At 45.8% G+C, this 13,882-nt stretch overlaps 1 protein-coding gene across 2 annotated transcripts in view; it reads right to left on the bottom strand.

Annotated features, from left to right (window-relative positions):
• Positions 1-2,468: 2,468 nt before the first annotated feature.
• The window catches only part of FAM110B (family with sequence similarity 110 member B), a 149,112-nt gene continuing 137,698 nt past the window's right edge, over positions 2,469-13,882 (bottom strand). For both annotated transcript variants that reach the window (XM_037028569.1, XM_037028570.1), the window contains one exon: positions 2,469-5,366. In XM_037028569.1, coding sequence (XP_036884464.1) covers positions 3,932-5,044 — 1,113 coding nt within the window. In that variant the 5' untranslated portion in view covers positions 5,045-5,366 and the 3' untranslated portion in view covers positions 2,469-3,931. The remainder of the gene's footprint in view (positions 5,367-13,882) is intronic.

The following is a 13,882-nucleotide window of genomic DNA, read 5'->3' as shown; positions in this document are numbered from 1 at the left end:
GCTGGGTGGGTTGCTTTAGAACACTGGACCACAAAAGGCAGTGTGACTTCCGCCTTGCCTTCTCTTGGGTCACCCTCTCCGGGGGAAGCCAGATGCTGTGTTGTAAGGACTCTTGCCAATACCAACTGAGCCGTTTGGGAATTAGATTCTCCAGCCCCGGCCAAGCCTTCGGATGACCCAGCCCTGGCTGATAGTTCGTCTGCAGCTGAATGAAACACCCTGAGCCAGAATTATCTGGCTAAGTCACTCCAGGATTCCTGAACCACAGGAACTGTGATAATAAATATTTATTGCCTTAAGTTATTGAATTTTAAGGAAATGTGTTGCCCAGCAATCAATCGTTACTGCAGTGGTAAGAAGTTGCCAATGGGAATGCCCTCAGTTGGAGCCTGGTGTGCAGGATGGGCAGCCGAAGGGGACAGAGAGGATGAGATCTGCAAGGTGGAGGCCCAGCAGACTTTGTTAAGAAGTTAGGACTTATACTTTCAACAAAACATTCAAGCTGGAGGTTGTCTTTTTCATAGAGGACATTTTTACAGAGTTTTTACACACTCAGTGGTGGCTATGATGTCCTTGGCATGACCCGGGATGAGAAGAGCCTGGCTGAGGGAGGGGGACTTCCGGTCAGGAAGTGGTAGGAGCAGTAGGTCAGGTGAGAGAAGACGAGAGTTAGAACTAAGACAACGGCAGAGGAGGTGGATGTGGGAGGACCGTCTTATAATTTGGTTGTTTTCAGAAAGAAACGACCAGTTTTCAGATCCATCTAGTGCAATCATGCTTCACTCTGCCCTGTGTAGGGAAAAAGTGTATTCTTACCAACATCACACACACAACACACACACACACACACACACACGCATGCACGCACAAGGTACTTACTTCCATGCACTGACAGAGTGAGCATTTTGCTAAAAAGAATTCACAATTAGGAAATAATCTCCCTCTGAGGATTTTACTACTAAGCATTTGAATTAGTCCTTTATAGAAACTCTAATTTTGAGAACAAAAAGAAAATGAGCTCCCACTTTCTTTAAAGGGAAGCAAAAAAGCCTCATTTGTTCATTGTACAAATAAGGCCACAGAATATTAGACTGAATTATAGTGGGATGATTTATAGACCCGTTGAAACCCAATTTAATGTGATTTGAAAATGTTGGAAGATTCAATAGAATCTATGAGTAAAACAACATAGGGCAGTGATATTAAATTAGCAAAGAAGTGCCCATCCATCTCTCAAACTGGTGTATTTCAATAGCCCCAGAAAGAGATGGGTTATATGAGTGCTAACACTTGAATACAGGGTCCAGCACAAATAATGCCCTTTTTAAATTACAAACTCATAAGTGTGTAATCCTCTAACATGACAATATCACACTCAAGCACACCATATGACATTTTAGGTGAAGTGTTCAAATTAACACTATAAATCATTACACCCATATTATGACCCTACCAACCACACTCAAGTGGGCCTTCCTCCTGCCGGACCCTGTATTTTAAATGGCCACATTTCTATCCCGGTGCTGAAGGAAGAAAATATGTGTGGTGTATTTGCATCCCATTATTTTCAATGCACTATCTGATCACCACTCAACCGCATTTCAAAATGTTTCTTCTAGGAAGCAGAGTTCCAGCTGAACTGAAAATTAATCAGAGAACCAGGAAGAACTCAAAACCAGTAGAGTCAAGGAACCACATTTCAATTTCAGAAGAAAAAATGTTTATGAACAGTAATAGCTGGGAGTCGCATCATTTGTTTCTGAAAATGACTTTTTAAATAATGCTTTCTTTTACAGTTACATATTATCGAATCTATAGAATTTTTAAGAAATATTAACCTTCAAATAACTTGATTCAAGAAATATTTGTTGAGTACTAAATGTCCTAATAGGGGATAAGACATTTCCACGAAGAGGGGTATTTCTCTTAAAATAAATGTGACAATCCCAGTCCCTTGAGGCAGAAACTATGTTGCTGGCCACGAAAGTCACCCATCTGTTGTGAGGCCTGGAAAACAAGTGACTCCACAAATGACACGTCAAAAGGAGAATCAATGGAGGAGTGACAGACACACAAATTCATGTCGTGTTAATGGTGTTGGCGGGTGTAAGAATGAGGCTGTAAATTTCCAAGGTACGCCTCCTCGGTAAGAACTCAAACACATTTACAACTGAAGAGTCTAGTGGAAGATGTGAAAGACTTTGATGTTTAGGATAAAAATAACCAAAGTGTGAATTAAGAAGAGAAAGCCTATATTTTAGGAACCTTGAGGCAACTATTTTAGCAAAAGCACATTGCTGTGGCTACAATTAAGAACACTGCTGTTCAAAATAGTTGTGATATGGTGAAAATTACAATGAAACAACGTTTCTTCAAGACTATCAAAAATTCCCTTCCGGCTCACATTCCAAAGTGAACCTTTTGTAGAGGGAGCAAAGGAATGTACACAGAGAAACCACCACCATTAGTGCCTGCACCAGAGCTATTTATTAGCGTAACTTTTTCTTTTTTTCTTCAAGATTTCATAACAACCGAAGTATGTACAAAGTCTTACAGCATTTACACCATAAAAAGTTTCTTAGAAGCTGACGAAGCCTGTGGTAGTGCGCCTGAACTTCAGAGCATAACTACGAGAGCCATGCAGTAGGCTGCACGTGTAACTCTCTGCTACCCCACCACAGCTGTCAGCTGGTGGACAGCCAACTGGAAGACAGGTTATCGGGGTGGGGGGTGGGGGGGGGAAAGGGAACAAATCGATATGCAGCACTAGAGACCATGGAGGGGGGACTACACAGCGTTGTGTTTCTACAGTTTCCTAGGGCTGCGACAAAGGCCCACAGCTTGAGGGAATAACATATGCAAGACAACACAATCACACTGCTCAGTTATGGTTCAGCTACCAGATGTGCGCACTGTTGAAGAGGAGGCTCTATACACTGATATGGCTGGTATTTCCGTTTGTGTTCATGTCTTCAGATCGCGCAAACCTGCACAAACCCCACTTCCCTCTTGCAAGTAAAACAACAACAACAGAAGGGAAGCAGGAAATCAGCATGGAATTAGTTATTGACCAAAAAGAAAAGCAAAAACAAACAAAAAAATCAAACCTTCCAAAATTTTAAGACATCAAGTAACAGGTTTAGAGGGGCCATTCCTGTCAAAAGATTAATAGTAGAAATGTCTGAATGAACCCAAATCAGAAAAACATCAACAATACCCTGGATATTCAACCTCCCAGATCTAATAGATTTCCTTGAATCTGACTGTCTTTTCTTGGGGTCAGTATTACACAGAACCACCTATATTTATTTACACACTGAATGGGAGACAGAATGTAGCATCGTTGCCCAATCGTTACTTTAAGCAAGTGGCAAGAGAATTGCAACATGTACGTGTTTAACATCAGGCTTACCACTTTCTTCCTCAGAAAACCCAGCCTGGTTCTATCTTAGGTCAGTCATTCTCTCTGCTTGATAGCAGATCCCGTTTATTTCCCCATTGTTTTGGTCTCACATGTAGGCAAATTGGCTTCGTATTTCAAAAAGATTCTACTCTCAATTTAAAAGCCAGTTGATAAAACTTTTAATTAAGACACAATAGCGCGGGATAGAAAACACAAGAACCACATAAATATTGAAGAAGTTGTATACCGTTTCGTGTAAACAGTTTAGCTTGAGATCAAAGCCCTAATCAAATTCTGGCCTGAAACGTTTGGCGGAGGACCGTGTGTTCAGCCAGGCTCTGCAGCCACAGTCGACGTGGACGCCAGGTCAGTCCCCATGTTGACAGGCATGCAACTTGGAAACATTGCACAACAAGCAACACAAAGAGAGTGGAGAAGCTCACAACACTTCAAGGAGACCTCACAACCTTCACAACTGCGGATGCACGGACAGAGACCCACCCCTCCCTCCTTCGCACGCACTTGCTCTTACACGTGGGAGACCTTCTGTGACTCTCTAGCTTGTTTGATGCTATACAACCACTTGATGATCCTGGCATTTCTTTCGATGGCAGAAATGCCGTATGGCACCCGGTCATTGGCACTGTCATCATTTCTAAGGTCACTGTTACTGTCCTGAGACTGTTCACAGTCCGAGCTGATCATGCTTGCACTGCGGAAGTTGAGGGATATGATGTCGGAATTAGCCCTTGCAAAGTTTTCCATCCCAAGGTTTTCCAGCTCCTCCGGGTCCAGGCCGCAGTAGTTGAAGAACCTCTCCACGTCCGCGTCCACCCGGAAATACCGGTCACTCAAGTCTGACTTAGACCGCTGGAGGGAGGGCCTTCGGCTCACTCCGCAGGCAGGTTCCACGGGGTCGGCCTCGGGGGACTTCATGGTGGCCAGGGCGGCCACCTTGGGTTTGGGAGGCAGCGGAGGGGCGGAGCTACTGCAGGGGATCGCTTTCAAGGGCTTCACGCTGGTCGCTTTGCGAATGTCCGAGGAGCTGTGCGAGACGTGGAGGAAGGACTCTGCCGTCTGCTCCAGCAGCCTCCTGCCCACGTGGGAACTGCTCTCCCGCGGGCTCCCGCGGCCCTGCGTCGGGTAGACCTGCAGGGACTCGGCGAACGAGTGCCGGTGCGGGTCTGTGGCGTCTGGCCTGTGAGGGGGCCAGTTTCGGGAGCTGTGCTTGTGGCCCGAGCCCGAGCTGGAGCCTTCGGAGCTGTTGATGATGTTCTTCAGGATCTCGAGCTTCAGGGTCTCCCTCTGCACGCCGCTCTCGGTCTTGGCGTTGGGCCCGAACACTTTGAGCGTGGGGCTGCCCAGCGCGCGCTTGGCGCCCGGGCACACGGGGGGCTTGGCCAGCACCGCCGGCTTCACGGGCTCCTGCTTTGCATTGATGACCTCCTGGCTCTTGACATACTTGGCCTTATCCGCTTCCAGCCTCTCCACCGCGCTGAGTCTTTTGGGGTTGGGCTCCGCCTGCCTGCGAAAGTAGTCGGGCCCTTTGTTGAGGATGCGCAGAGGCACCGCGGAGGTGAAGGTGCCCGCGGGGCTGACCGGTTTCACCATGCTACCTGTCTGTAGGGTCTCCGTGGGCATGGTGGGTGGTCTTTCCCCGGCGGCCGTGTTGGATTTTCTTCTGGGCGCCTCCGGATGCGCTGAATAGACACATGTACACGGAGCACAAAGGGCAGCAGACGGACCCTGGAACCTCAGTGTCAGCAGCGGCAGTAGCAGCAGCGCCTCATCTCACAACCCATTAACCGCCACCGTCGCTTTAAGTCACTTTCCCCCTTTCTGGCAGCCCCGGTACAAAAAGGCCACAAGCCACAAGTTCCTTGAATCTGCTCCGCCTCCTCCTTTCTTCTCCCCGAGGATGTGGGAGTCTCCTCCAGCTCTTTGTGTTCAACTGCAGGCAGAGCTGAAACACAGAAAAGCCAACTGCGGGTTAGGATGGGCGAGTGACATCACGGCAGCAGCAACCTAGAAACCCGCGGCGCCACCGCCGCCGCCGCCTCCACCTCCACCCCCGCCAGCCGACAGCGCTCCCCCGCGGCGCCGGGCCTCGCAGGGAGGCGATCTCGGGTCCCAGAACGCGCGGCCGGGCTGGGAGTCCGGGCCCGAGCCTCGCGCGCTGCGGGCAGAGGCTGGAGTCTGGGAGAAAAGGGCTGACATTTCCCACGCGTGAACTCTTCCAGCTGCCTCCCCATTGGTGGGAACCGCCCCTGATCACACCCAGTTGGCCTCACTATTGTCAAAACCCAGGAAATGCTCGATGAATGTAGAAATGCGGGTTTAGCAAAGCCTGGTTCATTAAATGCTGCTGAGTTCCTCAGAATCCCTACCTGCTTTAGGCTGCAATATTGGTTAAGTTTTGTCTGTTTCCGAAATGAAGCAAAACTGATTTCTTACTACTCATTTCTCAATTAACACTTGAAACAAGCGCTTAATTCTTCAACAACTAAAGCGCTGGACAGAAATGGGATCGGCAGTGAAGATGACACATTTTTTAGTGATCAGTATGTTTATCTTATTTTTGCCAATCAATAATTTAAAACCACTTTCTCCTGGAAACAAAGAATGCTTACGAAGTTCATCCTATTACAAGCTTATTTTTTTAGTTAGAAAAAGTTAGAAATATTTCTAGATTAAGTATAGAAATAGACAATTTGATTTGAAATGCTCCATCATTTTTCACATTTAATGAGCAGAAATCAAGAGTTCGTTTGGTGGTATTTCCCCTACTAGAAAACAAAGAAAATCTTAAAATGTCAATCATACCTAAAATATTACTGTATAGAGAACTTGCCTAAGAGTTAAGCATTCATGGGATGGATTTGTGGCTTTCTGAACTGGTCTACTCCCACCCGCAACCAACACCAATATGATGAAACACTCCTCAGTCTTCCAGTGTGTATCTATAGGGAGGTTTTCCACCGAGAAACAATAAAGCATTTACCCCCGCAGCCCTGGAACAGCTCCTCCCTCCCTCGGCTACTGCTGGCAAAGAATACCTAGGGGCCATCAGCTTTTCAAAGTAACTGGCCGAGACCTTTTTAGCATTTCTGGTTATAATTAGGACGATTGAATAAAGTATTCAACTAATATGTTAAATAACTAATTTATAAAATAAGTAGTAATATTACTATAAAATCATCTGCTCTCATGGTAAAAAATGAAGTGTCTATTAATAACAACTGGGGAGGGGTGATATTTCTCCTTATTTATTATCTTTTGAAACTCTTAATCTCTAAATACACCCAATTGCCATGTTACATCAGAGACAGTTTTGGTAATCTGCAAAAGGACTTGTTCTAATAAAAATGCTTTCCTGTGCAAGATCTGAGAAGCCTCAAGGCAATTTATACATAATGATTTTCTTAATTGTGTGGTTCTATTATAATACTTCAATTTAGTTTTAAAAAAAAGACCTCCTCTTATGAAGACTAAATGAGATTGTTTTTTTTAAACATATTTTGAAGGAAAGGCCAGAAAAGAAGCGACAATTACTCTGCTTCTGTTGGCCTCTGGCTCTGTCCATCCACCACTCCAGGTTTACCTCACTGGGAAGTGAGCTGGGCCCCCTTCCACTAAGGGGTCCCACAGACAGAAACAACAGCAGAGCCTGGGCTTGGAGACAAACCCTCCGGATCACACCACGGGTGCTTGAGAGCCGTCTGCTCCCAGGACAGGCCATGTTTGCTACAGCAGAGCAGCTGTGGCCTCTTCACTGATTACTTCTGTAGCTTCCAAAATTCATCAAGGGAAGGGACGGTGCCAGAAGGTTCAGGGGCAGAGTGAGAGACAGGACTGACATCCGCACCCATCAGCTTTCTGCTGATGGACCACGGCAAACCTCCAGTAGGCAGGGAGATGGCCCAGCAGGCAACAGGAGACAGAGCTTGTACCTCTTCTTCTGGGGCCTTGTCCCCTCATCTATGAGTGACATGAGATGCCTGGACGAGATTCCTACCCCTTTTTCATCTAAAGTCACATGGTTCTGAGGAGCTAACACCAAGTGAGTTATTTCCAATTTCTCCTGGGATATTGGCCCATGACTGAACTTTTCTATGGTTCCTGCATTTGCTGTTCTTAGGAAAACGTTCTTTGAGTGATGAGCTATAGTTCACATGTAACATCCACTGGCATTAAAGTTCATAATGGCCTGTCTTCTAAAATGTCCACTACTGACCTGTCTGTTAAGGCAGGCTTTGGTACCATTTAGAACGCTATATAAAAATCATTACTCTCCCCCTGGCCGGGTTGCTCAGTTGGTTGGAGCATTGCCCCGTGCACCAAAAGGTTGTGGGTTTGATCTCCGGTTGAGGCACGTACAGGATGTAACTGATCAATGTTTTTTTTTCTCCTCCCCTCTGCCACCTTCTCTCTCTTAAAATCAATAAATATATCCTTGGGTAAAGATTTAAAAAAATCATCACTCTCAACTCATGAGACTGGGAAATATTTCTTTTAGAGGAGGTGTCTTTCGGAAAGCTCATTGGCTTCCTCTCACTCTTTCTTCATGGAACAGAAGGCACGAACATGGGCAAACGGAAGCAGACACCATCAAACTGATCCCTCCAGGCACTCCATACCACCCAACCTCAGGAAGCAGGTATGAGACATAAAACCAATGTGAAAGAATGGAATTACGTTAGAAGAAATTATCGGTAATTACACTTCAGTTTTGTTTCTCTCCCTTTCCTTTGTCATTCTCAATTTCCCTAAAACTTTCAACACACTGATGAGGTTTAGAAATAACCAGGTCAGAGTTTAAAAGTTTGAGTATGAATTCTTTGAAGAGAGAAAAAATAAAGCATCTTATTAGAAGAATGGAAAGCCATGGAACAAGCTGCAGGAACTGATCGGATGTTATGGGATAATAAGGCACAATCTAAATTTATTACCCATTTTAGCCAACAAACTAAGGCTACTTAAAACACACTGATGGGGCCTGGCTGGTGTAGCTCAGCGGATTGAGCGCGGGACTTCGAACCACACAATCGCTGTTCGATTCCCAGTCAGGGCACATGCCTGGGTTGCAGGCCAGTTCCCAGCAGGGGACTCACAAGAAGCAACCATACATTGATATTTCTCTCCTTCCTTTCCTCTCTAAAGACAAATAAATAAAATCTAAAACAAACAAACAAACAACCCCCCCCCCTCCAAAACCCCACACTGACGGGGGCCTTGGCTGCTTTTTCTCTTAATTCTTACACAATCCTTGACTCCTGTTCTTTGACTCTCTGATGTTTAAGCAGTGTTGGCTGGGATGGAGCTGTACAGTCCCAGAGCTTTGTATGAGGTAGACCAGGTACATTTGAGAAGGCCAGTCAAGTGGTCAATGACACACCTGGAAACCGGACCCATGTTTCGATGTCCTCAATATGATAACAATGAACAGTGGTCAGAGAACGCTGCGGCACAGGACCCTGCGCTGACGCAGCCCTGCCCCAGGGCCCCTCCGGTACGGCCAGGCCCTGCCGGGAACACGCCAGGGGTGGGCCTTCTATTTCGTCCTCATCTTGTTTCAGAGAAGGAAAATGAGTGTCAGCCATGTAGGGTTTCATAAACAAAAGTTATTACACAGCCGCACTTGACCCTTGACTTATGGCTAAGGAAAGAGAACACAGCCTGAGGGAGAGAGAAACTTCTGTTTAGGAACCATTTTGCTACATTCTACCTCATTTAAAATTGATTTGAAAATTTCATGGAAGGATGAAAAGGATTGGAGAATAAAACTTGGCTGAGCTAAGGTACAAAATGGCCCACCAAATCAGGGCAGACTTGAACTTGGCAGCAACCTGGAATGGGGGGGGGGGGTTGACTGTGGGGCAGAGCCCTCCCTGCTCCCTCCCTGCCTGACCCCGGGCCTTAGGGGTCACATTATCTGTGTGGGAGTCCTGGTCTGTGTGAGGAGGGCTGCATGGCACAGAGCCAGCCAGGCACAGAGGACACAGACACGAAAGAATGGTGACAGCCACTCACCCTAGTGGCGCTTGTGTACCCTCAGAGAACTCCTTCAGACGTAGAGCCTGTTTCAGCAGCTTTGGGGTGGAGCCCGAGATTCTGCCCTTCTCAGATGCTAGGAAGCTGGCCCAGCCTCTGGGGGGCAAAAGGGAAGGAGACTCAGTCCTGTACTAATGAGCATTGGACTCGAAATGCCTCTGGCACAGAGGAAAGAGCCACACTTTGTTGTCTCTTAAATGAGTAAAAGTCTGGGTCTCTGGGGGCACAAAAATAGTTATCCCAGAGAATTTGAAACTTTTAAAACCAAAGTGGCCTGAAACTTTCTAACCTCAGATCAGCCAGCTGCTCAGAGGGACAGTTAGGTGAAGACGAGGAGCCTCGGCAGAAGTGTGACGTTGGGGAGACCCGGCAGGCTGGCCCAGGGACATCTGCAACCTTGGGGGCAGTGGGAAGCAGAAAATGAGCCTCAATATACACAGTTTATACTCAGGGTGGTCTCTCATAAATTATATTAATGTCTAATCACTGTTTTATCCCTGAAATGAATATAATATTGTATGTTGGCTGTGATTGAAAAATAAAAAATCTTGATTTTATTTAACAAAATGAATTCAAAGGTCCAAATAGTTTTCATAAATATCTATAGCTTGCATTCTGGTGTCCATATACTAGCACTTTTTAATAATGTAATTATTCTTCATTAACAATTTATCATTTTAATGATTCTGTTGTTTTAAAAGTAGAGTTTAATATGAGATATTTGTCCTGATAATTTTCTACATTAAGTTTCAATTAAAGTTTTGTGTCAACTCTATATGTATATGTATGAAGAAACGATGCCCTTTGATTTATTCTGCTGTGTCCCAAATTCAATTCCTTTTTTTGACAACTGGCTAAAAGTGGCCAAATATTATCCATCTAAAAAAAAACTCTTAAAGATAGCCTTCTTCCAACCCAGGAGACACACGCTTCAGTGCCTCTGAGGTCCAAAGACGGGTGACTGTGGCCTCCGGCTAGGGGCTGTCGGGGGAACCATGTCGCTGCCAAAACAGCAAACTCAGAACTCTGCTTGGCCTCTCCTGATTTTAAAATTCGCTATTATAAAACACTGCAGGCTAATTGCTTCCAGTAAGTAAAAAAGAAAAACACAGTTAATGCCTAATTCGCATTTAAATCTTAGGGAGGAAGGAAGTGGTGAAGCAGAGCAAGGGCCCCGGGACGAACACAGCCCAGCTTCCTCCACGGGAGTTTGTTCAGTGTGTGAAAACGGGCCGTTGGTCGTGCGTGTCATGGCAGGGAACTAACGCAACTGCAAGTCAACTAGCGCCTCAGTGTTGTGGCCTTATCCAGGAAAATGAATGTGTCGAATTTGGTGAACTTGAAAATGTCCTCAGCTCCAACATTTCTTGGAGGCAAATAGCAAAAGAAGCGATTTACCTCTGAGGTTAATAAGAAATCTCGAAGAAGCGATGTTCCAATTTTTGTACATGTCCAATCACAAAACACTGCAATAGGAATAGAACTGTCCCAGTTGCTTTTTGTTTTTTGCTAATAGTGTTCGTGCTTACTGACTTCATTCGAAGGTTCCAGCTTGCCAGGGGGCCGCTGTCATAACTGGTTTTTCCCGTTTACAAACAGAAAAGTATCCTGGTCATTGAAATAAAAATTCACAGTTTTCCAGGGCAATGTTCACTTTTGAATTCTTTACAAATGTAGGAGAAATACACTCAAAATATGAGAGTGCTTACTGAATCATGGAATGTGTTCAATTGATTACTACCAATTAAGCAGTTACGTGTAAGTGACTCATGGCAATTTTTTAAAAAGCACTCAAAATATGTCTGATGAATATTAATTGAGGAACGGTGGTGGAAACTGTGGCAGGGCCATCACAAAGGATGTCCCACACACCACTTCTCAGTAGGTCTGTGATCACGGCAGCTCTCAACGAAGGTCCTGGTACATCCAAGACAATTAAAAGACATGTCTGCTGGCACAAAAGTGTTAGGGGAAGAGCAGGGAGAACCCTACAGGGGGTGAGAAAAGGGGCAGATGGACTTTGGACTCTATACAGAGTAATGAGGTGATATTACAGGGTAATGGAGCATCAGTGACATGGCCAGGCTCGCCTGTTTAAGAAATCCCCCCTGGCTACAGAGAGAGGGGGACATGAGCTGCAGGTGACCAGTGGCTGCGGAGAGGCCAGAGGTGTCAGCCAGGCTCTGAGTGGCTGACCATTCTGAAACTGCCTCTGGGTTTGAATCCTGACCCTGACTCATAACTGCCGAGTAGCCTTGCTACAGGTTACTCCACATTCTTGTGCCTCAGGTTTCCCATCTCTGAAATGGTGATAATAGTCATACCTATCTCTTTAGGGAATTTGAGAAGGTAAAATAAAAGCATAAAGAGAGTTTTCATTCATGTCACCCTTATCAGGAGGGTGTCTTTGGAGATGGAGACCAGTGTAGACAATTTCAAGAGGTCCTGCAAGCCCAAATTGGAGACACACTGAATGTGATGGTGAGGAGGTTGAGGATGACTCTGGGCTTCGGGTTGGCTACTGAGAAGTGGCTTATGGGGACGTGCACACTTGCGTCCAGTCCTCTGTCCCATCCTCCTCTGCACCCCGGGCTTACACCAAACTGAGCCATGGCCGTCCCTCCCAGCCAGCTCTGTGCATCCACACGTCTGCCCTCCCCTCCACTCTGTTTGTCATTTCTTCCATGTGTGTCACAAAGAGTTAACAGTATTGTGGTTATCACAAAAATTATACTTAGAAGCAAAATGTATTAATAAATAATGCTTAGTTCTGTGGGTTAAAGCACAATGCCATTCCATGTGGAAGACATTAATCGGTGCATTTGAATTAATATGCCAAGTTGTTCAACCCTTTCCCCTTTCCCTCCTTCCTTCCCAACGCACAGTCACTTTTATGAACTCCTTTTATATTGTGAAAGAAACTTGTAAAGAATGGAAACCTAAAGGGGAGTAACAGAAATGAAAAATTAAATGGGGATGCAACAAAAGCATCGCTCAAAGAAATGCCAAATTTGAGCGGAAACTGAGAAATCAGAGAACAAATCATCTAGAAGCATTAAGTCCGAACCACCACCCTTGCGTGGCCTGAACTGTCCCAGTCACTGAATGATGTGCCTCCTTTTCTGTCACTCGGTGCAACCCCTGACCGTCTATAATTCTGACAGCTGAACCTTCTCTATTCAGCCATCAGCTCCGAGCCGTAAATGAAATCATCTTCTTGCCAACAATATGATCACTTTGTATATTCATGGAACCCATGGGCTTTTCCTAATCACATTCACACTTTGATTCCAGTGTCTTAGGGATTTTTTTGCTTATGCGTTCGATTGGCTGGAGTAGGTTTTCAAATGGCATTTAATAAAGAAAAAAATCCTTGCCCTAGGTTTCCATTCCTTTGCCTTAATTTTCCACGTGTTAGCAACTGCTTTCACTTTGTTTCTTCTGACACACAAATTCTATTGGACCAGAGGATAGGAAACAAATGTTGGAATGAGTGTAGATATGCCAAAGAGGCCAACCCTTACCTGCTAATGACTTTATGGCTACGGACCAAGGAATAATGTCTCCCCCAGAGGCTCTCATATGTTGTGCTGAGGCACACGGGTGGAGCAGCACAAAATGTGCACAGGCGTTGTTGATAAATGTATGTCTTCCACCAACTGAGTATATACCAGCAATATCCTCCAAGGGGCACTGTGAACTGAACAAGTCTGGGCGGAAGAGTGGAAGTGGACAATTTCTTACCCACAGAATTTTCGCTGATTTCCGGTGGGCCAATAAAGAGAGCAATGCGAGTGGGAGGCAACTTTGCTTAAGTTGAGTGGGAGCGGGGCCATCTCAAACTCTTTGCTTAGAACTGTGTGTGGGACAGTGGCCAAGCGTGCCTACCCATCTCAAACAGGCTGAGGTTGGACTCAAGGCCCTCTGAAAGCGAGACACGGGGAGGTCTCTTGGAACTGAGGAATGTGCAGAGTGGCTTGCAGCTCAGGCCTGAGAGGTGCAAAAGCAAAGTCTTCACTGGAATCCCCAAATACAGGATGCACACAAGGGGAAGGTAGTCAGGGGTTATCTCAAAACAAACTCCCCTCAAAGATCTCCCTGCCAAAGGAAGCCAACAGACCTGCCGAGGAAAAGGCTGTGCGCTCCCCCTAGTGGTGGGAGGGATGGCTGCCCCCAGAGAACCCAAAGTTTCCAAAGAGAAAAAGCTTCCGGAAATCCCTTGTACCCAGGCGACATCACATTACAGTAGTCAGACGTAAGGAGAGGAATCTTATCGTTTTTCCTTGCACAAGCTGCCCACCTTGCACACTCATACACCCACGTGGGGCCCTGAGAAGTTAGAAGTGAGTCCTCATGAGTGGGAGAGGAGCTGGAGCAGGAAAAGAGGAAAAGATTACCCAAGGGTTATTAAGTTTCCTGTCCTCTCCT

The sequence above is a fragment of the Sturnira hondurensis genome, unplaced genomic scaffold, assembly GCF_014824575.4.
Source record: "Sturnira hondurensis isolate 20B ecotype Veracruz unplaced genomic scaffold, ASM1482457v3 Scaffold0020080, whole genome shotgun sequence".
Lineage (NCBI taxonomy): Eukaryota > Metazoa > Chordata > Mammalia > Chiroptera > Phyllostomidae > Sturnira > Sturnira hondurensis.
Note: the sequence above shows the minus strand (reverse complement) of the source record. Positions and strands in the feature narration are given on the sequence as shown.